This window comes from Taudactylus pleione, unplaced genomic scaffold (genome assembly GCF_031769625.1).
Source record: "Taudactylus pleione unplaced genomic scaffold, aTauple2 ptg000372l, whole genome shotgun sequence".
Lineage (NCBI taxonomy): Eukaryota > Metazoa > Chordata > Amphibia > Anura > Myobatrachidae > Taudactylus > Taudactylus pleione.
The window spans coordinates 15060069-15086647 of record NW_028284773.1 but is presented as its reverse complement, the minus strand read 5'-3'; the positions used below and the strand labels follow the sequence as shown (position 1 = coordinate 15086647).

At 45.9% G+C, this 26579-nt stretch overlaps 1 protein-coding gene across 1 annotated transcript in view; it reads right to left on the bottom strand.

The window, feature by feature from the left end:
- The window catches only part of ATP13A4 (ATPase 13A4), a 178474-nt gene extending 153717 nt beyond the window's left edge, over positions 1-24757 (bottom strand). The window contains exons 1-3 of the mRNA XM_088444816.1: positions 24593-24757; positions 17489-17662; positions 14390-14512 (exon numbers count right to left, since the gene is read on the bottom strand). Coding sequence (XP_088300942.1) covers positions 14390-14512; positions 17489-17662; positions 24593-24655 — 360 coding nt within the window. The 5' untranslated portion in view covers positions 24656-24757. The remainder of the gene's footprint in view (positions 1-14389; positions 14513-17488; positions 17663-24592) is intronic.
- Between the last annotated feature and the right edge of the window lie 1822 nt (positions 24758-26579).

Sequence of the window (26579 nt, the reverse complement as noted above, 5' to 3'; positions counted from 1 at the left end):
CACTGTATTCTACATAAAACACTTTTACTTACACATAAAGCTATTAACCAAACCACACCAACATATATCTCTTCTCTTATCACAAAAAATCTCCCAAACTGACCTCTCTGCTCTGCACAAGCTCTCAGTCTCTCATACACACTAATCATTACCTTCTTCCATTCACTGGTTACAGGACTTTTTTTGGGCTGCACCTACATTCCCAGAAAACTCACCTCTTCAGGCAAGCTTATCGAATTTCAGAACCATCCAGATAACCAACATAAGCTATCCTACCCAATTATGGGCCTGATTCAGAGCTGAACGCTCTGACCAGAGCGCTCGCTCTGAACCAGTGCCCTCCTACCTGAAAATGGAGCGGCCTCCTGGCCGCCCACATAGCTGTGGGTGACCACCCACAGCATATGCAAGCGGCCAAAAAGATGGTCGCGATGGTCTTTGACCATCGCGACCATCGGGCTTGCGACGAGACCCTGCAGTAGGGTCTCGCTGCCGCAAGCCCAGGAGTGATTTTGGCTCTATCAGAGCCAAAATCACTCCCACTGAAATCACTAGTGATGTCAGTGGGGCCGGCTTCAGACGGCAGGCGTTCCCATGGGCGACGGAGAGCCCGTCGCTATCCGGGTCTCGCGCATGCGCACAACGGAGCTCCCTCAGTCGTGCGCATGCGCAGTGGGGCAACATCGACCCGCTTGCGAGCGTCCTTTGCTCGCGAGCAGGTCTGAATGACCCCCTATATCCCTTCTATACAGTCCACACCAGGGGCATCATCAGAACAGGGGGGAGGGGGCAAGGGGGGGCTCGTGGCACACCCAAAACATTTGAAAGGCACCAGGGAGACTGGGTCTCTGACAGCTGCTCCTCCCACTCCCCTGTGCGTTATGCAACATCCAATGCCTGCAGCCCCGAGCTCTCACACATAGGGCAGAGGCTGCTGTTGCTCCCGCCCTATGAGAGGGCAGCGTCAGCGATAAAGATGGCTGGCTGTGCCAATAACAGGTGGAGTCTCATTATGGACTGCTAGGACTGGAGGTGGCTTCATGGGTAGGTATGAGACTTGGACACAGCTCAGCGGCAGCCAACGGCAGTGTTTCATTGTCCACTCAGTAATATGGAGAATCACGGCCACTTTATTGGAGTATCCTGCAGTTAGAGTTCGTAGTCCGGTCAATCTGCCAGGTACAACAGTAAAATGGCGATGACTGCGAATTACATACACCACATACATTACTTTACCTCATGACTCCGTTAACAGACACGGCGGTAATCCATTTTGCAACATCTTACGGAGCACCAACGTGACATCATGTTATATCCTTAAATTAATGAAACCATGTCATGCAAGTGCACTCTGATATTAACGTTCCATGCTGGGCAGCTGTCATCTTGTTTAGGGAAAAACATTTTGGCTAGGAAAATCAGTAGTTTTTGTGCCGCGGCGGCTCAGCAAAAATTAATTTGGAGAGAGAGGGGGGGGCGCCAAAATTAAATGATATATCGCCCTCCCAAACATAAAACCATTCCGACAGCCATGTTCCACACATAACTTCCATATTATGCCTTTCTTTGCTTTCATTTCCCACTGACCCTAGGAGACTGGATCATACAGCCCACCAAGAGCCCCTGCAATCTGGATGGACTAATATGCAATATGTAGCACTTATCCTCATGTATCAATGCCTATTTCACTAACAAATTTAAACTTGTGTGCAGGACCTTCTTACCTCTATGTCTGTCTATTATAACCCAGTCTCGTTTTATTAGTTTGTTCCCGATTGTAAAGCACAATGGAATATGCTGGCGCTATATAAGGAACGGTTAATTAATAAATAAATAAACCAAATCTCAGATAAGAGTGTCCATAAAAATATATTTAAAATAAAAATTGGCATCTTAATTAAAGAGTGCATAATTATAAATTTTTTAATTGGTATATGACCTCCATTTTCAGAGCTGATGTAATCTATCTTTGCCCATACTTGGGTACATTTGTTGTTGGCCCTGAGGGAGAAGCAGGACGACACTGAGGGAGGGGCTCTGGGCGAATTGTGTCATTTGGCCTCGACCCATGATGCAATGTTGTGAATCAAAACTTTATTCATATTGGGTGAGGCTACTGTATGATTTTGTAATTCACTGAGAATTGTGTCACCATGCACCTCCTGTCACCTGTTTGACTAGTATGTGGTCAGGATACAGGAGGGTGACCTTCTCTACTACGAGTCTCCAGGAGGTTTCAGGAGAGTATGTAAGCCTGTATGTAGGTTATGTTATCCTGCCCTCTATACTCCACTCCAACACACACACACACGTAATCTTGTGACAGCACTCACATGAAGAAATATTGCTAGACAGATATAGTGGGAAAAGGAAGGTACTGTAAGAGTGGTTAAAGCTCCCCTAAGTTTTTGACTCTTTGAAAGTCATAATGCTTCTATCTGCATCTTCATTTTAACGGTCGCACAGCAATTTCTGCACTGTAAAAGTTGTGCTACCTGCTCAGAGAGTACATGATGGTAGCTGTCATTAGAGAGGACAGATATAAAAAGTAAAATTCATGGTGTGCAAAATATCACAATAGTTTAGGGCCAAAGAGGGCTCTATGCCAACCTGTGCCAGGTCCGCCACTAAACCCTTAGGACCAGGGCCGGCTCTAGGGGTGTTCGACCAGTGCAGTCAAACAGGGGTGCCACCCATAGAGGGCACACCCCTCCCCAACATCCCGATTTCAGTGGGACAGTACTGTCCTGCTGTTCGACCCATGGGTCAAAGTGGCCTGCGGGTGGTCAAATCGGGAGGTTGGAGACCCCCACTGCAGCAGCTGTGCCCCATCTCGGTGTCTGAATGGATGCTGCGCGCATGCGCACGGCATCCATTCAGTGACAGGGGGAGGACTAGGGGAAGCCCATCTAATGAGGCTCCCCCCCAGCTTGACGTTGTTTGCAGGCGTGCCATGCAGGCATGCCTACAAATAATGTAATGTAGGGGGCGTGGTCTATGGTAAATAGGCCACGCACTCATTTTCGGTCATGCTCGGATGTTGGGGCGCAGTGTAGACAGCCGGCACAGGGTGCTCCAACCCCTGGAGCCGGCCCTGCTTAGGACGCTCTGTAGGCTGCCTGCTCTGAGCGCCCCTTTGGACACTCCAGGCTGCTCTGCAGCAGTGCTATTAACTGCAGAGTGCCATTCCAGGAAACCTGCAAGCTACATGCTGGTGCCTTGGGGCAGCGACTATGCTGGCTCTAGGGCCTTGCACCCTGTGTGATGGCACCCCTCTCACACCCCTAGTTATGGCCCTGTCATTGGTAGTCTCTTTGTCAGAGCCATGACAGGGCTTAAATGCGCCGGCCCGCCCTCTTAGCATAACGTCATTACATTGCGGGGCTGGCAGCAACAGTAAATGCAACACTGACTGGAGCATCCTCTGCAGGGTGCCTGTCTCAGTGGTGCCGCAGCTGTGATCCTGGCTGCAGGGTGCCATTCCAGGCACCCTGCTAGCAAAAAGCAAGAGCCGTCGAGCATCATGGCGCCACCCACAGAGTCCTGCGCTCTGTTGCACACCCTTAGTTTCCCTGCTCTTTGTGTCACTAATACCCACATATATTGAAAAACTGGGATAATATACAACACAATAGAAAGCTAACGCGGTCAGTACACACTAGACATTGTCTAGTGTGTAACGGCTTTAAGGTTAACTCCAGTTCTGTACAAACTGTACCCAAACCATTCCCATATTGAGCAAAATCAAGGTCCTTTTTCTCGCATGTCATAAATTGGGGCTGTTCACAGGTATGTATTGTTTTCAGAAAATACTAAATCACATTGATGCCATTCAATCCTCCCATATTTCCCCAGGCTCCCACTTTTTCCCTGTTTTTTTTCCGACAGTCAAGATGTTTCCTACAGCAAATCTATGGCTCTAAATCCAGGTGTGCTTCAATTAGAAACATTAATGGTAACAGTTTATTGAAGGATACATAGTTTACTTAAGGACATAGCAATGTGATGCAATGACCTGCAGAACTTTACTTTTCTATGATCAAGAAACAAGGGCCCTCATTCAGAGCCGCTCGCTAGCGGCAGTACGCTCGTTCCGAGCGATGTTCGCACATCTGCGCATGCGTACGGTTTTTAGTACGCATGCGCGAACCAGTCAGTGCGGCTGAAAATCGTTGGTACGCAATATAGCGAGGGCCTGCTATTTTGAGTGACAGAATGAGGCGTATGTGGGTGGTAACAGGGGAAGGTGCTTGAAAACGGGGAGTGGAGATCCGAACGCAGGCGTGCTTAAAGGTCAAAACGGGCGTTTTAAGGGAGTGCATAATTAATACAGCAGCGTCATTGACCACGTCACTTGGTTTTTTTTAACTCAGAACTGCTCGCAAAATAGCGGTTGAAAACACCAACCACAAGAATAGCGAGCAGTTCATACGCTGTACGATGTACTCGATTAATCTAATAAATAGCGGACATGACGTATGGTGCGTGCGGCCAGGGGGCGTTTTTATCAAATAAACGAGCGTATGTTTTGCTCGCTCGTTCAGACTTAGAGGTGTGAACAGACTGCAATTTGCGAACGGATCATTTGAATAGCCACCCCTTGTTTTTGAACGAACGACCGCAAATAGCGAACGGCTCTGAATCAGGCCCAAGGTCACCTAGAGTTTAGAGCAGAATAGTTGTCTGGGTCAGAATAAGAAATTGTAAAGAAGTAGGGGTATTTTAGAATTCAATTTTCTATTACTATTCTATTACCTTACAAAGGTCTTGCCGCTACCTTCACAGAAATATGCTATACACTTGTACCTTATAATTTATTCACAATATGTTTTAAAAGCATCTAAAACAGGTGCTTTTCCATAGCAGAGTACATGGCTTTTTAAATCTTTATTCTCCTTAGAATAAAGTATGTCAGTACCAGCTGCTGAAGTGAAGTGCCGGTATATCACTGTCCCAGCGCCGGTCAACAAGCGACTGCGGACGTCTGTTTATATTCGGCACCGGCCGCGAGCCAACCGTGGTTCGGAACCGGCGGCCAATCAGGGGTAATCGGTGGCAATATTAAATTTGGCACCAGCCGTGAGCCAATCACGGGCAGATGTGTGGCCATCCCCAATTGGCTGCTGGTCCACGAGCCATGATTGGCAAGCAGCGGTCCAAATCAAAATGCTGCCGAGGACTCTGAGGGGAAGGTGTGGCGTGCTGTGAGGGTAGGTGTGGTGTGCTGTGAGGAAAGCTGTGCTGCTTTGTTAGCAGGTGTGCTGTGAGGGGAGTTACGGGAATCGTGTTGGGCTGTAATGGGTGAGGGGCACTGTGCTGGGAAGGTGCTGTGCTGGGAGGGGAACAGAGAGGGGTGCTGTATTGTAATATCTGATGGGTGCTGTGAGGGAAGCTGAGAGAGGTGCTGTGATGTGAGAAGAGGGGTGAGGTGCTGTAAAGGGAGAGGAGCACAGAAGGAGCAAAAAAATATCTTCTGAAGAAAAGAAGAAGGAAAAGCCAGCCACAGAAGAGGGGAAGATGCCATTGGCCAGGACGAGCCAGCAGATGCAGCAAGAAGCGGAGGACCGGAGAGTGTTGCTAGTGGGAGAAGCAAAAGAGCTAACAAAGCTCCCCCACAGCACTCTCTCCCAGTGTAACAGGTAGGCCATGTGTGAGGCCTTTATATAAAATAACCTCTCCCTAAACCACCAGGGTAGTCGGGCAATAGGCCCATGGGGTTAGTCAGGCCTCAGGTCCGTTGCACTGATAGGCAGGCATTAGGCCCGTGCCACTGCAAGTGACCCTGGGCATTAGGCCCAGGGTGCTGTAAGTTTAATTAGGCAGGCCCAGGTCACTTCAGTGTGCCCTCAAGTAGGAAGTTTATAAGTACAGACTGTAATTATTCCAAAAACATGGGGACTACCAGTCCCTTACTTTGCCAGGGGCGCTCGAACTCCTAGATACACCCCTGGCATTGTATTTCGATTATTTACCTTTGTTCTACCAAGTAGTAGTCTGCATGTGTTCAATACTTATGCAAGCAGCATTTTTAATTTCTTAAATTCAACATCCCCGCCCCTTCCCCGCAGCTTTAGGCATTTTGATAAAATGAGTTTAATTTTAGATGCTTTTATCACCATGTAGTAGAATATAAAACATATATAAGTATACAGTATGATGTGAGGAAATTCACCCCATGTTCACCTTGCCTTCCCTCTCCCTTGCACCTCTCACTGCCTGCTTCCCTCTTGCATTCCCTGCATCTCTCACTGCCTGCTTCCCTCTCGCATTCCCTGCATCTCTCACTGCCTGCTTCCCTCTCGCATTCCCTGCATCTCTCACTGCCTGCTTCCCTCTCGCATTCCCTGCATCTCTCACTGCCTGCTTCCCTCTCGCATTCCCTGCATCTCTCACTGCCTGCTTCCCTCTCGCATTCCCTGCATCTCTCACTGCCTGTATCCCTCTCGCATTCCCTGCATCTCTCACTGCCTGCTTCCCTCTCGCATTCCCTGCATCTCTCACTGCCTGCTTCCCTCTCGCTTCTCTTTGGGTGTTTCTTCGTTCCCCACATATAGTGTAAATTGTGGTTTATTCAATGATATTTAAAAATTTCAATCTATTCCCCTACATTCCAAAAAAGGAGTACAGTTCAGTTAAAATTCCCCCCTTTTCCTTTACATATTGGTACTTTCATAATAAATCTGCAAAACCAGGTTGCTTTTGCCTTTAAAAGAGTTCCCGCAGCGGCTGTAGCTCGCAACCTATTACATAGGCCCCTAGGAGTCAAACCATCATCCCCTGCCAAAATCTATGAAAAAAATGTATAGACCACCCCACATGCCGCTCAGACCTCCAACAGGCCCATCTGATCCCACCACATGCCCATTCCTGACCCCATTTAATAGTATGTCACACAGTAGTACCCCAAATTCATAGTATGCCACACACAGGGGCTGGTTGGCAACTTTCATCCTGGGTGGGCAAGCACAAGCATGTGGCCCCAGCTGTTCTACCAGTGACTTCTATAAAATTACAGATAGCCAGAGGAGTAAGTAGGGTATTTGGAGCCCAGGGCAAATGTAAAAATGGAGCCCCCCCCCCTATGGGCGCGCGCCGCGGGGGCACGGGGTGAACAATGGGCGTGGTCAAAAGGGCATGGTCACTTAAAAATGTGCATGTCAACATGACACACACCTTTCTCCTCACTCTGAACCTGAATGCAGTGCCCCTTTACAGTGCCTCTTGTTAAGTGCCCCCAGTAGTAGTCCCACCCATGCAGTGTCCCCAGTAGTGGTACACTCTATGCAGTGCCCTTTATATAGTGCCCCCAGTAGTAGTCCCCCCTATGCAGTGCCCCCAGTAGTGGTCCTCCCTATTTAGTGCCCCCAGTAGTGGTCCCCCCTATGCAGAGCCCCTTATATAGTGCCACCAGTAATAGTCCCACCCATGCAGTGTCCACAGTAGTGGTACCCCCTATGCAGTGCCCTTTATATAGTGCCACCAGTAGTAGTCCTCCCCCTATGCAGTGACCCCAGCAGTTGTCCCCATTATGCAGGGCCCCCTATGCCAGTGCCCCTTACACAGTGCCCCCTATAGTGGTCCTCCCTATTTAGTGTCCCCAGCAGTGGTCCCCCCTATGCAGTGCCCCCTATACAGTTCCCCCTGTAATGATCCTAACTATTTAGTGCACCCAGTAGTGGTCCCCCCCAGTGCAGTGGCCCTTGTGCCTCCAGTAGTAAGCTCCTTATATAGTGCCCCCAGTAGTAGTCCCCCCGCTATACAGTGCCCCCTGTAGTGGTCCCCCTTATGCAGGCCCTCAGTAGTGATCCCCCCCCTATGCAGTTCCCCCTGTAGTGGTCCTCCCTATTTAGTGCCCCCAGTAGTAGTCCCCACAGTGCAGTGCCCCCAGTAGTAAGCCCTCCCAGTAGAGGTTTCCCCTCCCGATGCAGTGCCCCCAGTAGTAGTCCTCCCCAGTAGAGGTCCCCCTCCCGATGCGGTGCCTCCAATAGTAGGTCTTCCCCAGTAGTTCCCCCCCAGTAGTGCCCCCAGTAGTAGTCATCCCCCCTGCAGGAGCCGGAAGGCGGAGCTCATGAGTGAGCTCCAGCCCAGCTCTTGCAGTCGGCGCTGCAGCAGTCAATGTCTGACTCATTGGTTGCTGATTAACACACACATCGCCGCTGCACTGGCGGTGATGTGTGTAAAAATGCACAGCCCGAGTCGGCCACCCACCATCCGCCTGGCGCTATTGGGTAAGCACTCAGGGGGAGGGACGGGGATCAGCTGTGGAGCACAGGACCGGCACTGGGCGCAGCGAAGCCTAGCACCGGTCCTGTGTAAATGAGTAGCGCTGACCGCACTCACTGCGGTCGGCACTACACTGGGTAACTAGGCTGGGCCGGTACAGTGGCTGGCGACGCCCCCCATGCTGCTGGTCCCACTGCACCCAGGGCACGTGCCCCGCCTGCCCTACCCTAGTTACGCCACTGCAGATAGCATTACAATAACCTCTACACAATCCACAAAGTATTTTAGTGACAGATATATAGTACAAGGTGCATTCCAGTGACCAATATAAAGAACAAAGGCCCTGATTCAGAGCCGGATGCTCTGACAGCTCTCGCTCTGAATCAGGGCCGGTCGTTTTTTCTTTTTTTTTTTGAACGGCTTCCTGGCCGCTCGCATAGCTGTGGGTGACCACCCACAGCTATAGCGAGCGGCCATGAAGATGGTCGCGATGGTCAAGACCATCGCGACCATCGGGCTTGCGACGAGACTCATGTGGTAGGATCTCGTTGCCTCAAGCCCCAGAGAGATTTCAGCTCTAACAGAGCCGGAATCTCTCCACTGACATCACAAGTGATGTCAGTGGGGCCGGCCCCAAACGGTAGGCGTTCACATGGGAACGCCTCCGTTTGGGCAGCCACCCCCCCCGGCCCGCCCACCAAAGGGGGCATGCTGTCACTCAACATCGACAGCACGCCCCCTTTGGTGCGAGACTCGGAGCGACACATTGCCCGTCGCTATCGGAGTCTCGCGCATGCGCACGACAGAGCCAGCTCCGTCTTGCGCATGCGCTCTGGGCCACCATCGACCCGGTTGCGAGCGCTCAATCAGGCCCAGAGAGCATTATAGTGACCTATTTACAATACAGTGTCCACTCTAGTGACAGACCTACAAAACAGAGCATTATGAGTAACCCATACATATTAAAGAGAAAATTCTAGTGACATAAAATTCAGACAGTATTATTTCAGCTTTTGGTGACTTTTACAATTAATCTATGGTTTGGATGAGAATACTCTCATCAGACATAAATGTGACAGAGAGGCAGTGGGTGATGCCAGAAATAGGGAGTCAGGGTGAGGTAGTGGGTGACAGGTAGAAGCAGTGGGTGACGCCAGGAAGAGGGACACTGATTGGACTGGCTGGGAGGGGTTCTTGTTATGGGGCAGTGGGCTGGTTGGAGATGGAAGGGGGTAGACACTGGGATGGTGGTGGATACTTGGCAAAATGATAAGGGGGCAATAAGAAAGATGGGAGGGGGGGGGTGGGGTCACTGTGACTGGACTGTTTGCATAGTACCGTATATGTGCCAAATAGAATTGCATTGGTTATTGATTTGTAGAGAGGGAACAGAGCAATGATCTGCAACACAAAATATGTCATCTGTGGAGTTGCTTTTACACATCTTTTGTTTTGCAGCTCATTGGACTCTCTCTCTGCAATTCCAAAACCCTGGCTCATGTACTATGTGCAATTATAACATATTTGGCACAGGCACAGCATGTGAATACAAAATAAAAATACACCTGGCTTTACCTATTTGGTGGTTTCTGGAGCTCATTCAGACCCAGACGCAAAGCTGCGCTCTCTCGTAGCTAAAATGGTCCAGGTATGCAAATTCCACGATCGCAGTGTCTGGTGTAAGGATGCCCTCTGGGTCTTAGAGAGCGACAGCAGAGCGAACACATGCCGGTATAAAGACGCCCACTTTCCTCTCTTAACATACGTCATCTCCAGGAAGTGTATGAACAATCAGAACCATCAAGAGCCATCGGAGCTGTATGCAGCGCTTGCGGTAGACCTTACCCCGCCGCAAGCACTGCGATCACTGTAGGCTGAAATACAACCAAGTGACGTGTACAATAACACATCTTTGCTAATTATGCACACCCATAAAACTCAGTTTTGATGGCCAGACACGCCTGCGTTCGCAGGACCATTCCCCCATTCACAAGCACCTTCCCCTGTTACCACCCACAAATGGCACTGTCAATCAAAGTAGCGTCCAGTCATTGTACTATGAGCGCATGATTACCGGACGGAAACATGCGATAATCGCCCATACCGTGCGTCCGCAGCTTAGCGAACGTGTCTGAATCGGGCCCTCTATGCGATGTGGAACCTCTGAAGAAATTGATCCTCCCTGGGCAGACGGTGTCTTCACTATTCATGTTGGAAATCCCATTGTTTGTGTAGGAATATAACTAGTGTCATTATCATACAACAGAGGTTCAACCAGATTCGCCATCTGTGTCCTCTCCGGCCTCCTGCTGTGTGTCTCATCTCTCCCCGTGTCTTTCCAGCTACATGCCCAGTGCCCATTGTTATCTTCAGCCTCCTATTGACTGTCACCTCCAGACTCCTGCTCCCTGTGTCACCTCCAGATCCCTGCAACATTCCAGCTTCCTGCCCTGTGTCTCCTCCATCCTCCTGCTCGCTGTGTCACCTCCAGATCCCTGCGCCATTCCAGCCCCGTCTCTTCCAGCTTCCTGCTCCTTGTGTCACCTACTGCCCCATGTCCCCTCCATCCACCTGTGTCTCTCCAGCCTCCTACGCGATATCGTCTTCAGCTCCCAATGTCATCTCCAGCCCCATATCCCCTCTAGCCTCCTGTATCTCTCCTGCCCCTGCCCTGTGTCGCCTCCAACTCGGTTTCACCTCGAGCTTGCTGTGTCATTCAAGCTTACTACTCCGTGTCATTCTAGCCTCCTGATCCCTGTATCACCTCCTGCCCCATGTCACCTGAGCTTCCTGCCTTATAGCACTCCAGTCTCCTGCCCCCTTGCCTTTCAAACCTCCCGGTTTCAAAGGCAAGGGGGCATGGGAATCGGTATGGGATGCCGGCAGTTAGAATCCTGGTTGTCAGAATTCTGACACCGGCATCCCGACAGGGCTAGCTTACAGACATTTGTTGAGCGGTATGCTAACCCTCCCTCTTTGGTGCCTAACCCTAACCTCCCCTCTAGTGCCTGAACCTAACCACCCCTCCCCGCACCATAAACCTAACCCTCCCCCCTTACTGTCTAACCCTCCCCCTAGTGTCTAACCCTAACCCCACACCCTGACCCCCCCCCCACCCCGCTACTTACCTTCAGTATCCCGGAGTTTGGGATGTCGGTGCCGGGATTGTGATATGCATTGGGATTCAGTGCCAGCATACTGACGGCATCCCTTTCCAGCTACCTTCCCCTCTTATCTTTCCAGCCTCCTGTTTCCCTATATTTCCAGCCTCCTGCCGACGCCTAAACATCAGGAAAAACATTGACCAAGCTTTTCAGAGTGTGATATGCCCCATGGGAACAACACCTCAGCCTTTTTTTACATAAGCACTGAAACAGGCGAGAACCAGTGAAATGAAATGTCTTGGGAATGGGACCGAAATCTAAACACAGAATGCTTTTATGTTCTATATACACCTTATACACACTGCCTGCATGTCATTTTATACAATATTTTTAATAATTTTGTGCATCAAAAAAAGTTTGTGTACATGCATGAAATTCATTTAAGTTTCATATACCTTATACACCTTATACACACAGCCTGAAGATTATTTTATACTGTATTTTAATAAATTTGTGCTTTCTGATGGTTCAATGTACACAAAGGTTTCACTTTCTCAGTCATGCTAAAAATATTCCGTATTTCGGAATATATGGATATGGGAGACTCCACCTGTAGTAACATAATAATAATAATAATAATAATAATAATAATAATAATATAAAATAAAAATCACAAAAGTTTGAAAGAAGTATATAATATCTGCACTGCTATAGTGTGAGCAACAATAAGATGACTCATGTATTATTATAAAGCCAGCCACTTAGGTAAAATTAGAGAAATAAACCAAAAACATGAAAAACCTAATAAATATAATTAAATCAACACATGAAAAGGAGTGTACACCATATTGTTATATATAAATAAGAGAATTTGTCTAAAGTCTTAGGAGGTCACCTGTCATACAGGTTGGGTAGAGGATGCCGGCGCTCGGGATCCCGGTGGTCAGAAATCCAAGGCCGGCATCCCGACACCTGTCAGTTGGTATCCCAACTCTCCCCCTTTTCTTACACTAGCCCTCCCTCCCTGGTGCCTGAACCAAACCTCCCTCTCCCCGCACCCTAAACCTTACCCTCCCCCTAGTACCTAACCCTAACCCCAACGCTAACCCTCCTCCTAACCCAGGGGCGTATTGAGAGAGGGGACTCCTGTGCATTCCCTGTCCGGGGCACCTTCCCCTCTTCCCAGTGGCCGGCAGCAGACTTATGGCTGACCAGCGACCGCAGCAGTAGTAAACTCTGGGTACTACTTTGTGCAGGTCGCATCATTTTCCTGGCAGTTACCTCACTGCGCATGCGCAAAATGCTGGGAAAATTGTGCAGGGCTGAGACACCCAGGGGCCCGTGTGCACCGCACACTCTGCACTCATTCTAGTTTCGCCCCTGCCCTAACCACGCTACTTACCTTTGGGTTTCTAACAAGTGTGGGGATTCCGGCGCCGGCATTCTGAGTACCAAAATCCCCGGAGTCGGGATTATGACCGCATCCCTGTCATACTGAACACACTTTAGAGAACATCTGCTGGGTTTAAACTGCTAAATTTGCAGCTATAAATGTAGAGATGCTATATGGAAAATCTTAAATAAAAAAAGGACCGATATTGTGTCATTTTAGCCATTTTTCTTTACACTTATATGTACAGTATGTTAAGGCAGTGTAACCAGCTACAGGGTAATACAACATAGCATCTGTTAATTTAGGGTCCAATAGGTCATTATTTTATTAGTAACTAGCGGCCTACCCTGGCTTCGCACGGGAGCAATTTCATCTCACCACAGCCTCCTGGTCATCTTATAACATCCTACGTTATGTCACCACAGTCCCCTGCATCTCACCACAACCCCCGATTCTCAGTTCTTCCCTGACATCTCATCAGTGTCACAACCCCCTACTATTGCGGTCCTGCAGCTGACTAGGGCTCGGCCACTAGGATGTGCTGGGAAGGGCAGGAGGATCATGGATAAGAGATTTGTATTGCAGTTACTGTAAGCATTATCAGCAGCATGTCCCCGGGGCGGTGGAATGCGCATGCCTCCATGCACAACCCTCCCAGCTTGTGATAAGCAATGTCCTCTTTGCACAATGTACCCTGTATTTCTTCAGATTTCTGCTGAGCTTTCTCGTCGTTGTGCCCATGTCCAAAAACAGTGCTGACTTCCATGGGAAGTCAGTGCTGTTCCCGGATACAGGCACCTATTTGTCAAGAGTGAGTGGGAAAATCACGCTGGAGAAGTGGTGGCCGGAGTCTAACCATTAATGTTTTTATTCCGATGGTAGTTTTTTACCATTTGATGGTGGTGGTCCCATGTTTGCCACCATCGGATGAAAATCATTTGATGGTGTTACGATGGTTGTTTCGTTTTTTTTATTTCTGATAGCTCTGCATCCCCTGACTCCTTCCTGGCTTTATGGTCTGCACCAGGGCATTTTCATGGGTTCATTGGAGGCTGTCTCTCACTCTCTTTCTGCCTCAGGCGTGACCCTGCTTAGTCCCCAACTCCCTCCCCTCTCTAGACTGCTGCTTAGCAACAGGACACATTGCTATCTCAGATTGGTTCTCACTAACTCAGAGAGCCCTCGGACCTGCAGCAACAGCAGTCACTCACTCACTCAGCAGAACAGTGTTTTCTGTGACTTGCTTCATTCCAAACCTCAGTTTCAGATGCTCTCTTGCTGTTTCGGCCCTCTGGCCAGAATGTCTACACCAGAATGTCGACAAGTCATTAGTGACGAAAATCAATATTTACATAAGCATTTAGGTTGTCATGGTTAAAATGTGGACAAGTTCAGAATGTTAACATTTAACAGGTCAACAACAACATGTCAACTTTTATTTTTATTATTTGTAGGGTTAGGCTTAGGCTAAAATAACCAAAGAAAAACAACATGTCAACATTTAGGAGTTGACATGTTAAATGTTGACATTCTGAACATGTTGACATTTTAAACCTAATGACAATGTCAACCCTCTGACTGTCAACATTCATGTCATACCACATGCTTCTTATGTATATATGATGCAAATATGCAGCAATTTCAATAATAAAAGAGGTTAAAAACTTACACAAAGTTCTGGTTCTATCACGGATTTCTTGATGACCGAATCACTGGAATTTAATGACTTGTACCCATAGTCCGATAACTGGATTAAGAGCACGTTCTTCCATGCATGCTCTTTAAAAGCATCCTAGAAACAAGATGGATCAGTTTACAGGGAAGTAGGTCAATGGAAATAATAGGTCACAAAGAAATCCACAACCCCCAGAGCAGCAAAAAAGTGGCAATATAATATATCAAACAAATGGTGCCTTTGTGTACCTGCAGTTTTCCCCCCTCTTCTGATATGTATAATAGGATATTTCACATGTTGTTAAATGCACCCTATAATATTATGGATTTAAAGTAATGCTGAAAAGACACTCTATCATTTAGGGGTCTATTTACTAAGCAGTGTTAGGAGAGAGTGAAAAGTGATAAGAAAGTGATAAGGTGCCAGCCAATCAGCTCCCAACTGTCATTTTTCAAACACAGCCTGTGAGATGGCAGTTGGGATCTGATTTGCTGGTACCTTATCACTTTTCACTCTGTCTCCCAACACTGCTTAGTAAATACACCCCTTAGGAATGAAGGAAAGATCTAACCCCAGACTAAAAGCATCGGTGAGTCCCGTGCGAGACTGCAGTGCCCAATGTTTTAAAGCAGCAGTCATTTAAAAGGCAAAACCAGGTTGATTTCAACTTTTAAATGACTGCTCAGGGCCGAAACTAGGATATCTGTCACCCGGTGCAAGGCAGCAATTTTGCGCCCCCTCCCTTCCTGTACCTGGAGTTTGTCCTTGCTCCTCCATAAAGCAGTGCATTACTCAGACGTCCCTGGTATAGTGACTTACATTATTCCATACACCATAATGCCCATTACACATTATGCCACATACTGTAATGCCTATTACCAAAGTGACACTTACATATTTGCCCGACACCATTTTATGCCCCACAGTAATGCTTCTAATTACTTTAAAATTACCTGCTCGTTGCCAGGGGGTTTATGCTCGTTGCCATGGGGTTACATGCTCATTGCCATGGGGTTACATGCTCGTTGCCAGGGGGTTTCATGCTTGTTGTCAGGGGATTTATGCTCCTTGCCATGGGGTTCCATGCTCCTTGCCATGGGGTTCCATGCTCCTTGCCATGGGGTTCCATGCTCCTTGCCATGGGGTTCCATGCTCCTTGCCATGGGGTTCCATGCTCCTTGCCATGGGGTTCCATGCTCCTTGCCATGGGGTTCCATGCTCCTTGCCATGGGGTTCCATGCTCCTTGCCAGGGGATTTGAAGGGAGAAGATGCAGCTCTGAGCATCTTCTCCCTGCAGCGCCAGCGTTCCCGGCACTTCTGGGAACGCTGTGTGCATTGCGCTCTGCTAACAGACACTAGAGGTCCAGTAGGACCTCTAGCATCTGTCTCTTCCTTGGCGGCGGCCATTTTTGGATGGCCGTTTTCAGCAGAGTCCATGCGGACGGCTAGTCCGCATGGAATCTGCTGAAAACTGCCATCCAAAAATGGCCGCCGCCAAGGAAGAGACAGACGCTAGAGGTCCAGTAAGGACCTCTAGCATTAGTCTCCTCTTTGGCAGCGGCCATTTTCAGATGGCCGAGTCAGCTTTTTCACCCCCCCGCAATCCCCACTCGATGCACGTGCACCTCTAGCCCCCCCCTAGTTGCGGCCCTGGACTGCTACTTCAAAAAAAATGGGGAAGTCTTGCACGGGACTCACCAGTGCTTGAAGTCTGCAGCCTATTACATACAACCCTATATCTGAACATCTAGTGATATACGGGAAGATTTATCAAAGCTATGATAAATCTCCCCCATAGCCTGTAAAATGACAGTTAGGAGCTGATTGGTTAGTAGTACTTTCTCTCTCTTCACTTTATCTCACTAGGCTTTGATAAATCTCCCCCATAGTCCACAGTGCCAGGCAGTGCCATGAAATGTCCCGCCTACTTTTGTGCAAATATTAGGTGCATGTGACTTTACAGTCAACACCTGGTTTATGGTCTGGTCAGTGCTTGCCTTCTCATTTTAGTTGACCTTGATAAAAATCTTTCTGTATGGTCAGAAAAAATTGACAGCACTGCTATGAAAGAGAAAGCCTTCACTCATATGATGCTATAAGAGCTTTTTATGGAATCACTGGGTGCAGGGTGTACTGGGTGGGGTTCCCTGGACCCAGGGCATACTTGCCTACTTTTTTTTATCCTCCCCAAGAGAAGTCCGTAAGAGGAAGCAGGTAGGCTGTTATGGGGGCGGGGCCTGATGGTTCGTGTAATTAATCTCCGCCCCCTTCTAGATAAATTACCACAATTGGCGCAAATTTAAAGGGGGCAGGGCTAAAAACACAATTAATGAAGAATCGCGTCATTAAGCCCCACCCCTACACGGGGACCCATGATCGCCGCGGAAATTCTCCCTACTTCACTAGGATGTGGACAGAATGAGGGAGAAGTGCCTACTCTACCGGGGATGCCCTGGAAAAAAATCGGGAGCCTGCGGTGACTTCCGGGAGAGTATGCATGTATGAAGCAGGGGCCTGTGTGCACTGCACACCCTGCACCCTTTATAGATGCATCACTATATGGAATGCATCTCACAAACTCTGTGGGGCTTATTTAATCTCTTCGCTGCTGAGGGTTCTCACCTCTGCGCTGAGGCCATTTCCCACATGAGCACTCATCACATTCCAACATCAATATCACTGATTATTTTATATAGTAACAAAACAAATTACACCCTTTTTTCCAGAATACTTTATATTTTCTGAAAATACCATTAGTATTTTTGCTCAATAATCCTTTTACATTTAATAGAACGTTAGATCATATCCACTTGTACTCATACAGAAGGTCTAGGCTCTACACTAGGGCTGGGCAATTAGAGGCCTCCCAACTGTTGTAGAACTACATATCCCAGCATGCCCTGCAGCAGTTTGCTATTTTACCATGCTAAAACTGTTGCAAGGCATGCTGGGATGTGTAGTTCAGCAACAGCTGGAGGGCCGCTTATTCCCAACCACTGATTTACAGGCTATGTTTATAACTGTATTTTTGTTTTATTTATTTTTTAAATAAGGCTGCTTAGTAAATTTAAAAACTAAATAGGAAAACTTACTGTGGTTCTGAGCAACACAACATTGGCTTCTCGTAACGAACATGGTACACAATTTGCCCACACATGCCATTCTGGTTTCCAGTAGAATATAAGCAACAGGAATCCAAGGGAGAATATATATCCAAAAATGCACAAAACTTCACGACAGGTGCTTGTTCTGTATCCAAAGACATCCTAAAAAAAAAAAAAAAAAAATATTATATATATATATATATATATATATATATATATATATATATATATATATATATATATATATATATATATATATATATATATACACACACACACACACACACACACACACCTGTGAGTACAGTAATTCTCTGACCATAGACCATATTTGCAAATATGTCTTAAAGTTATCTTTTGCATTCAACAGTATTATTGGACTTCCTGGTAATTTTTAGGCAATATACAGCTACATTTTCAATATCAACATTTATTATCAGAATTATAATAAGTAAAATTTCATACATGGGGTCCAACATACAATTTGATCCTCTTTCTTTGTCGAAACTAGTTGGGTGAATTTATAATTATTTCTAGTCCCCGTTTTAATCCATCCTTATATTGGAGGCAGCGCAGTGTTACTCTAAAATGCCATTCTTGAAAGAACACCTAGGGGTATATTTACTAAAGCTTCTGAAATAGACAATTGCTGAGCATCCAATCAGATTCTCTGTATTATTTTCTAGAATGCAATATAGAAATGATAGCTAGAATCTGATTGGTTGCTATGGGCAACATTACCACTTGTCTGTTTTAGAAGCTTTAAGCTGCGTACACACGGTCAGATAAAGTGGACGATTTCAACGATAACGATCCTATCGTGGGCACGAATGGTCATTATCGACCATCATCTGTTGCCCGGGCAAACCGGCATACATGGTCGATTTTGACCATGTTAGCCTGTTTACTATAGGGACCCGCGAACGTTAATCGCCGGTCGTTATAGGTTAATGCATGTGTTGGATGTTTGATAGTGCTCATCCAACACATGCAGCACGATCAGACAACGATCGTTATCTGATCGTCGTGCAGTCGTCCCGTGTGTACGCACCTTTATAGTAAATTTACCCCCTACTGAGGAAGGCACAAACTAGTAGGCAAAACGTGTTAGACACACACCTGTCACACTAACTGAAAACTACTTATACAGTTTGAATTATTCATTCTTTCTGCCATTTATCTATACCACAGGTTCTCAAGCTCGGTCCTCAGGACCCCAAACAGTGCATGTTTTCAAGATCTCCTCACAGAATCACAGGTGAAATCATTAGCTCCACCTGTGGATATTTTAAAGTGTGTCAGTGAGTAATGAATACACCTGTGCACCTGCTGGGTGACCTGGAAAATGTGACCTGTGTGTGGTCCTGAGGACAGAGTTTGAGAACCACTGGTCTATACTATTCATTCATTACTGTAGACCAGTGGTTCACAAACTCGGTCCTCAGGACCATACACAGGCCACGTTTTTCAGGTCACCCAGCAGGTGCACAGATGCGGTCATTACTCACTGACACATTTTAAAAGTTCCACAGGTGGAGCTAATTATCTCACTTGCGTTTCAATGTGGAGACCTGGAAAATATGCACTGTTTGGGGTCCTGAGGACAGAGGCCCTCATTCAGAGCCGTACGCTCTGAGCAGAGCGCACGCTCTGAATGAGGGCCGGGCTCCATTTTCATGGAGCGTCCTCCTGGACGCTCGTATAGCTGTGGGTCACCACCCACAGGCTATACGAGCGTGCTTTGTGATGGCCGCGATGGTCGAGACCATCGCGACCATCGAAATTGCGAGCCGGAGCCTGCGGTTGAGGTTTTCAACCGCAAGCTCCGGAGTGATTTTGGCTCTATCAGAGCCAAAATCACTCCCACTGCCATCACTAGTGATGTCAGTGGGCCGGCTTCTGACGGGAGGCGTTCCCGTGGGAACGCCCCCGTCAGGGAGGCACGCCCCCGGCACGCCCACCAAAGGGGGCGTGCTGTCAATCAACATTGACAGCACGCCCCCTTTGATCGGACACAACGAGCGAAGGACTTTCCTTCGCTCATCGCGTCTGGCGCATGCGCACGACGGAGCTCCCTCCGTCGTGCGCATGCTCAGTCCATAACATCGACCCACTTGCGAGCGGACAGCCGCTCGCGAGTGGGTCTGAATCAGGCCCAGAGTTTGAGAACCTGTGCTGTAGATCATTTAAATTTTCATTGTGCCATTTTCATTCCTTACCTGCTTGCTACATATTACTGCAACACATTTTTCTACACATATCCATATTTATCTACAGTACTATCCATATCCTGCACACTAAAGCCCTTTATGTCAAATCATTATTGCATATCACAAACCCATATTGCCAACAGTCATCACCTTTTCTTGTTTACCCATACATTACTATTTTCTTCACAGCCTTAGATCATATCTACCACCATCAGTAGTACTAATATATTACATATAATTAAAGTGCCAGATTTTGCCTAGTGGCTGCAGCCCACTCAGTATCTGCCACCCAGTGACAGCCTAGCAGTGACAAAGGCTTCCAATTGGAAGCTCTCCCTGCAGGGGCGGTGCAAGGACATTCGGCGCCCCCATCCTACTTGAAGTGATCATCATTCCCAAATACTACTTATTGAAGTGACCACAATGCATTAAATTTTTTCATTTCTTTTAGCACTTACCTTATGTTATAATCCTGCCCATCTCAAAATAATTTTCTACTCTGTTTCTTTCCTGACTCTTATGCTGTGTACACAGGTGACGTACAATATAATTGTCCTGACCATCGGCCAGTGTGTAAACCAGATACATCTGTGAACAATGTCATTCACAGATATATTGTGTTGTCCGTGCAACACGGCAATATAGATTTTAGATATATCGCACAAATCTGTGTGCACAGACGGTGTGAACGACTGACACATATATTGGCTGAAGGAGCCACTGACAATGACATCACTACCGGTTTCTCTGGCCAGACAAAGTTCGGTTGATAAGTGTGTATGCACCTCTGCATAAACACCAAAATCGCCCGAACGACCAATCCGTTGACCAAGTATGTACCTGGCATTACTTTCCAGTTCCTTCTATTCTAACACTTACCTTATATGACCAACTCTTTCACAATGTTTCTAATCATACTTAAGCTTGCTCACACATTCTTTACCTTTTACAGTTCTTCTACAACCATCCTAGAGGTCGCTTTTCTCACACCTCAACATTCTAGCGCCTCCATAACCATTTGGGTGAATCAAAAACTCTGGCTAGATCTCATCACAGAAGCCAGACTAAAAAGGCATAGAGATACCACATATAACTCTCTATGGTGAAACAGCCACTGCTTGGTGACTATTACTCCTCTAAAATGCACCTATTCATGAAAAGCCTTCTGAGAGAAACAAGTAGGTTTACGGTTAAAACAATAAGTCTTTCATGCGTCTAGTGACAATAAGACAACTAACGCAAATGTCTGTTATGGTCCACTGCAAATTCACACCTTTCAGTAATATTAGTAAAAAAAAGCCTTCAGCATGTGCAAAATAAATTGCCGCTGCTTTTCCTAAATCTAAGAAGGATGCAACAGATTTATACTGCCCCAATCTTTTCTTAGTAGTTGAAAGTCGATAATAATACGAGTGATCTGAATAAACAGAGGAAAGATATCCTTATCTTTGTTGACTTGTGATATCACTAGTCATCAAATATAATTGTTATGGTGGTGTCTAGAACATACTTTATCCATGTCAATGGAGTGACCAAGATAATACAGTGCACATGTTTATACACTGTGTGTTTGAACAGTATTTACAGTTTCTCTGCTTCATTCCTTTTATTTGCCTAAGGCACATGTTACACAGAGCACAGAAGACTAAAGTTGGGTACACACCAGGCGAACCCATCCAACGATTGGCAAGTGTATACAAACTTATCAATCGTCTGTCCGATGTGCCAGGCTTGACTGGGCGGGCATTTAAATTTGCCAACCCAGTTGAGCAATCAATCACTACCAGAGCCCTGCAACATGTGTACGGGCTTTCAGCGGGTCGCCTGTACAAACCAGCAGATGACCGCACTGGCGTCACTAGGAGGTGTGGTCCGAGCTGCTCTGGTATTTTGGTTTCAATCCATTGGATGGTGTCACTAAGCAGCCACAACAAGAGAGGCGCAGGGAAGAGGCTGTGGGCTGCCCCTAGCAGCTGCCGGAGAGCTGGATAAACCCACTGTGTGCCAAGAACAGGGAGCGTGACATGCGGTCACGCCCCCAAGATCGGCACACATAAGGAGGAATAGCTTTGTGGAGCGAGGCCATGCCCCTTGCATGCACACTGTCCTACCAACTGCACCATGTGTCAGCAAAGTAAGTGACGCCGCTGGATGACCGATATATCTTTCAGATATATCAGCCATCTTCTGTGCTGCACAGAAGATCAGATAGGTCTTTGAACAACATCGTCCATAGACATATCTGCTGTACACACCAAGTGATGCACTATAGATATATATCGCCTGTTCTATGGAATGGATGATATATCGATCGGTGTGTACCCAGCTTTAGTGAATGGTGTTGCTGAAGGCTGAGATTAGGAGCCAATGTCTACAGGTCCACCATAGAATCATTGCTGAAAACAAATTTGTGAATATTACAAGATCTTCTAATACTGGGCTAATTCGTATAATGCTTTAAATGACCATTTCAAACTGAGCATGTCTTCAGCTTAATCTACATACATTCCATATTGATGCACTTTTGATTTAAATTATGCCCAACTAGCTGGAAGACCAGAAAAATGCTGAAATAAAGTAGTGGTAGAACAATAAAAAAGCTGCTAATCTTTTCAGCAAGTAAGGAATTTGAATGTAGCATATATTTTGGTGAATTAGAGCACATCATGTTACTTAGAAAACAACATCTACATTAGTTTATTCCAGAATACATAAAAATGTTTACCTAACTCATTCTATTTGAGATATATTTGTCTCATTCAGAATTGATCAATCAGTATTACTTTAGTAAATTTGTACCAAACTAATTAACCAATATAAAACAAGCCCTTTACATGATGCAATAACTGAACCCAGGTTAAGAGGTCGGTCTAGAAGGCATTTTAGAACATATTGATTTTTCTGACCAGGAATCTGAGTTCTAAACTGAGATATTTTCACTCAGTGAAATGGAAGTGGACAGGGAACTCTGGGCCTGTCACCACAAAGCAATTTGATGGCAAAACAATGCATGCAGTGCTTTAACACAGGAATCATTATGGCATGACCAGGTCACAGCCTTTGCTGTTCAGCTCCATATTACGCTGAGTAATTGTATATCACTGTATTTTCTCCAGAAAACTTTCCTGGTCAGAAACCACAAGGTTTTAAAACTCTTTGCAGAAACTGCAGTTTCTGCATCATTTTATGTAGCAATCCTATGTACTAATGGCACAATGCAGGAGATTTCACAGAAATCTACGGCAAAGTGCTAATTGGCACTTCAGTTCGCCATCTCTATTATTATCAATGTGGACTATCATCTGACCCCTATGTACTAAATTCCAAAAAGCAAAGCTTTTCGGAGTTTAGCACCGGTAGTTTATACCATCTTCAGATGGTGTAAACTACGGTTTACCTTTGGGCGCTCCAAGGGCAGGAGAGCGATCTTTCTAACTTTCCCCCGCAGCCCCCGGCCAGTCCCAGAAGCGGACGCTGTGCCCACACGCAGTGTCAGATTCACCCGGGAAAGTCTCTCACTTCAGTGAAAGACTTCTCCTAAATGTTGGGGATATAACTCGCAGGGACAGGAGGTTAACGCAACCACTGACCCTGCGAGATCCCCGCAGTACATAGCCAGGATATATTTATTAAAATCTCAAATATCCCCGGCGAGTTACTTGACATAATAATCGTGGCAGTACAACATTTATTAGTACATCGAACCCTAAAGCTGCCCATCCACTAGCAGACCTCAAAACGACTGCACGATTACGACATTGTAACCGTGCAGTTGTTTGTCAGTCTGTGATGAGCCTACACTGAATGAGCAGTCAGTCAGAGTAGGCACATCAATCATCTGCAAACATGCTGAACCTGACGTTATCGTCAGGTTGTCCAGCACGTTTGCCCGAAGATAGATGTCTAAGCAACCAGCGGGAGCGCGCATTGCTGGTTATTTTAGACATTTTTTAAACAATTTGCAAACGATAACGATATAGTTATCGTTCAATTTAATCACCTAGTGGATGGGCACCTTTATTCAGGAAAAGTGCTGTTGCCAAGTTTGAAAGCAGACAAATACCTTCTGGATGGAATGGGTCAGTTTGAGTTCTAATAAGAAATAAGAGTTTTACAGGTGTATAGACAGAGATAACTCCATTAGTATTGAGTTGTAAAACACACAACAGGCGTGCCTAACCACTCAGACAATACATTTATGGAGACTGCAGAGACAGATTCATCTTAAACTGGTCTAGTGTGTTCCTGAGCAGGTAAACAGAAGTAAAGTAACTTAAACAAACAAAAACTCAAATTTGGTTTTCCAGTACAAGTACAAAGTCTACTCCAAAAATGCTGTTTCTATAGCAATGGCTAATAGGTTTAAATACTTAATAAAACCAGTGTTTTCATACCACTAACAAACAGACTGTAAATCAAGCATGAAATATTTGAATGATCCGAAACCAGCTTTCACATTTCTTTACAACAAGCAAGAACAGGCTGTTCACATCCGACCTCCTCAAGCTGACATGTGGCATGCTAAGGTTAGAATGCTTAATGGTGAGTCAATATATTTAATAACATATGTAATTGTTTGAAAAGCTATTAAGATATTGTCAGCATGGAAGAGAAATAAAAGTTTAACCAATCTCTGGGAGAAGAGAAGAGATTCACAGGTGGAGCTAATTATATCACTTGCAATTCTGTGAGGAGACCTGGAAAACATGCACTGTTTGGGGTCCTGAGGACAGAGTATGAGAACATGTGTTCTAGAGGATAATAGCTAGAATCTGGGCAACATCGCCACTTCTAAATCCGCACTTTAGTAAATATACCCCTAGTTCCTTTTTATCCTACAAAGAATTGGAGAATTCTCCTACTAAAAACACTTCAAACTTACCATCTCATTTTCCTCCCCTTGATTAAGTAAAGCATGATGTTCTTTCTTCAGTATTTCACCCATAAATCTTAAGAGAGTTTTTTTATCGGGCACTCAGAAAACCACTCTTATGCAGTTCTGAAATTCTCACACACCTTGATGAATAGTCACAGATGCAGATATACATTTCTCCTGTGAAGGCACTGCATGCTGGCTCCACCTTCTAGATCAGCCAGGTGATGTAACCCCTTACATGTCAGGTAATAATGTGGCACATAAAATAGGTTGCTATGTACAAAGTACATAAAGTATTAAGCATAAAGTCACTGCCAAATCAGCAAATATAGGGGCATATCTACTAAGCAGGGGATTTAAAAAACCCTCGATTTATACAGATTTTGCCTGCCAGGTTTAAAAGGGCATGATTTAAATGGTCACAGCTGTTCTGAAAAATATTCACCTTAGCTATACAGGGGTGAGAAATATTCAATATTTTGCATTCAAGAAAATGTCCATAATTACCCCAGTCCTTTCCCAACCATACCAGACAGCTGAATGATACAGTAACAATGTTACTTCGCTCTATTCACGGACTGTAAAGTCCTGGAAATACAAATGTATCAGTAAAGTTTTGAATTACGTTACCTGGAATGGCGAAAAAGAACTAGAAGCAAGGATTGTATTGCTGGAGCTGTGCACTGCTAAATACAGTAATAGCCTGTAGTTCCACAAAACTCGATTTGTGAAAAATGTTGCAGCAATTTTACTTACCTGTCTATATGGTTCATATATGTGGTTTTGCGTTACCTGGATGTGGATTGTAGTTAAATTTATCTTATTTGGTGACATTAGAACATATGGGCCGTATTCAATTAGGAGCGAAAAGTCCATTATCGGCAATAATTTATTGCCAATGATGTCATTTTCGCCATTTTCACTTATCCCCATATTCAATATCAAAGACTTTTCGCAGATGCGAAAAGTCTTTGTCAAAAACCTGGGATAGGTGGTGAAAAAAAGTGCAGAATTGAGGTTTTGAGGTGCAGACTTATAAAGAGTACCCTGCACCCCTTGGAATGTCTCCTTAAAGTAATCTGTGTCAAAATGTTTTTAAAAAGTTCTATAAGACGTCCCAAAAAAAGTGGTTTCATTTTGGGGGCGAAAAAAAAAAGTTGGGGGACAAACTAAAAAACTAGCGAGTATGCGGCAGTATGCAAGTATGCGGCTGGTGTTTTCTAGAATGCGATTCGTTGCGGCAGGTAAATTTTTGAAGAATTTTAAAAGTTCACTTTAGGGACTTCATAATATGCTTGCACCCATTTTCATGTACCCGGATTTGATGGGACTAGTTGTTTTCCCCAAAAAATGTTGCTAAATTCTATTCTTCATCGCCTTTACAAAGACGCATAAAAGCACCTGCCGACACCGTTTAAAAAGCACAAATACCTTAGGCTGGCCAATTTGGTGGTACCCATAGTGATCCCCCATGTCAGACCATCTTTTGGGGGGTGACAGGCTGATTTCCCCAAAAGTGACAGGACTTTTCAATACTTACCTTTCCGCCGGGCCACGTTTTCCCCGATTCCTAATTGAATACAGGGATACGCGGGCATGCGCCTGGTACTTTATCCCCAGGAAAAATGGCAATGATGGCGAAAAGTCGGACCTCGGACTTTTCACCGCTAATTGAATATGGCCCATAGTAGGCTATATTATATGAGAAACAGACTATTAATGAATGCATACATTCCAACATTTAGAAATGCAAAACCAAGACAAAATAAGCCATGCCTCTGATTCATCGAAAACCCGCCCCTATACACCAAGAAACATCCACTTTTGATTAAAACTATCAGGACTGACCCATTAAAATTGGATTAGTTGGGATGTGTGTAGGCTTTAATCGTGTTTTATGCTTACTGTGCAGAAATGAAATGTGGTCTTGCAATTGCATATAGAGTATGCAGCATGCTGCTATAGTCCAGCTAGGGCTGCCAAGAGAAATCAT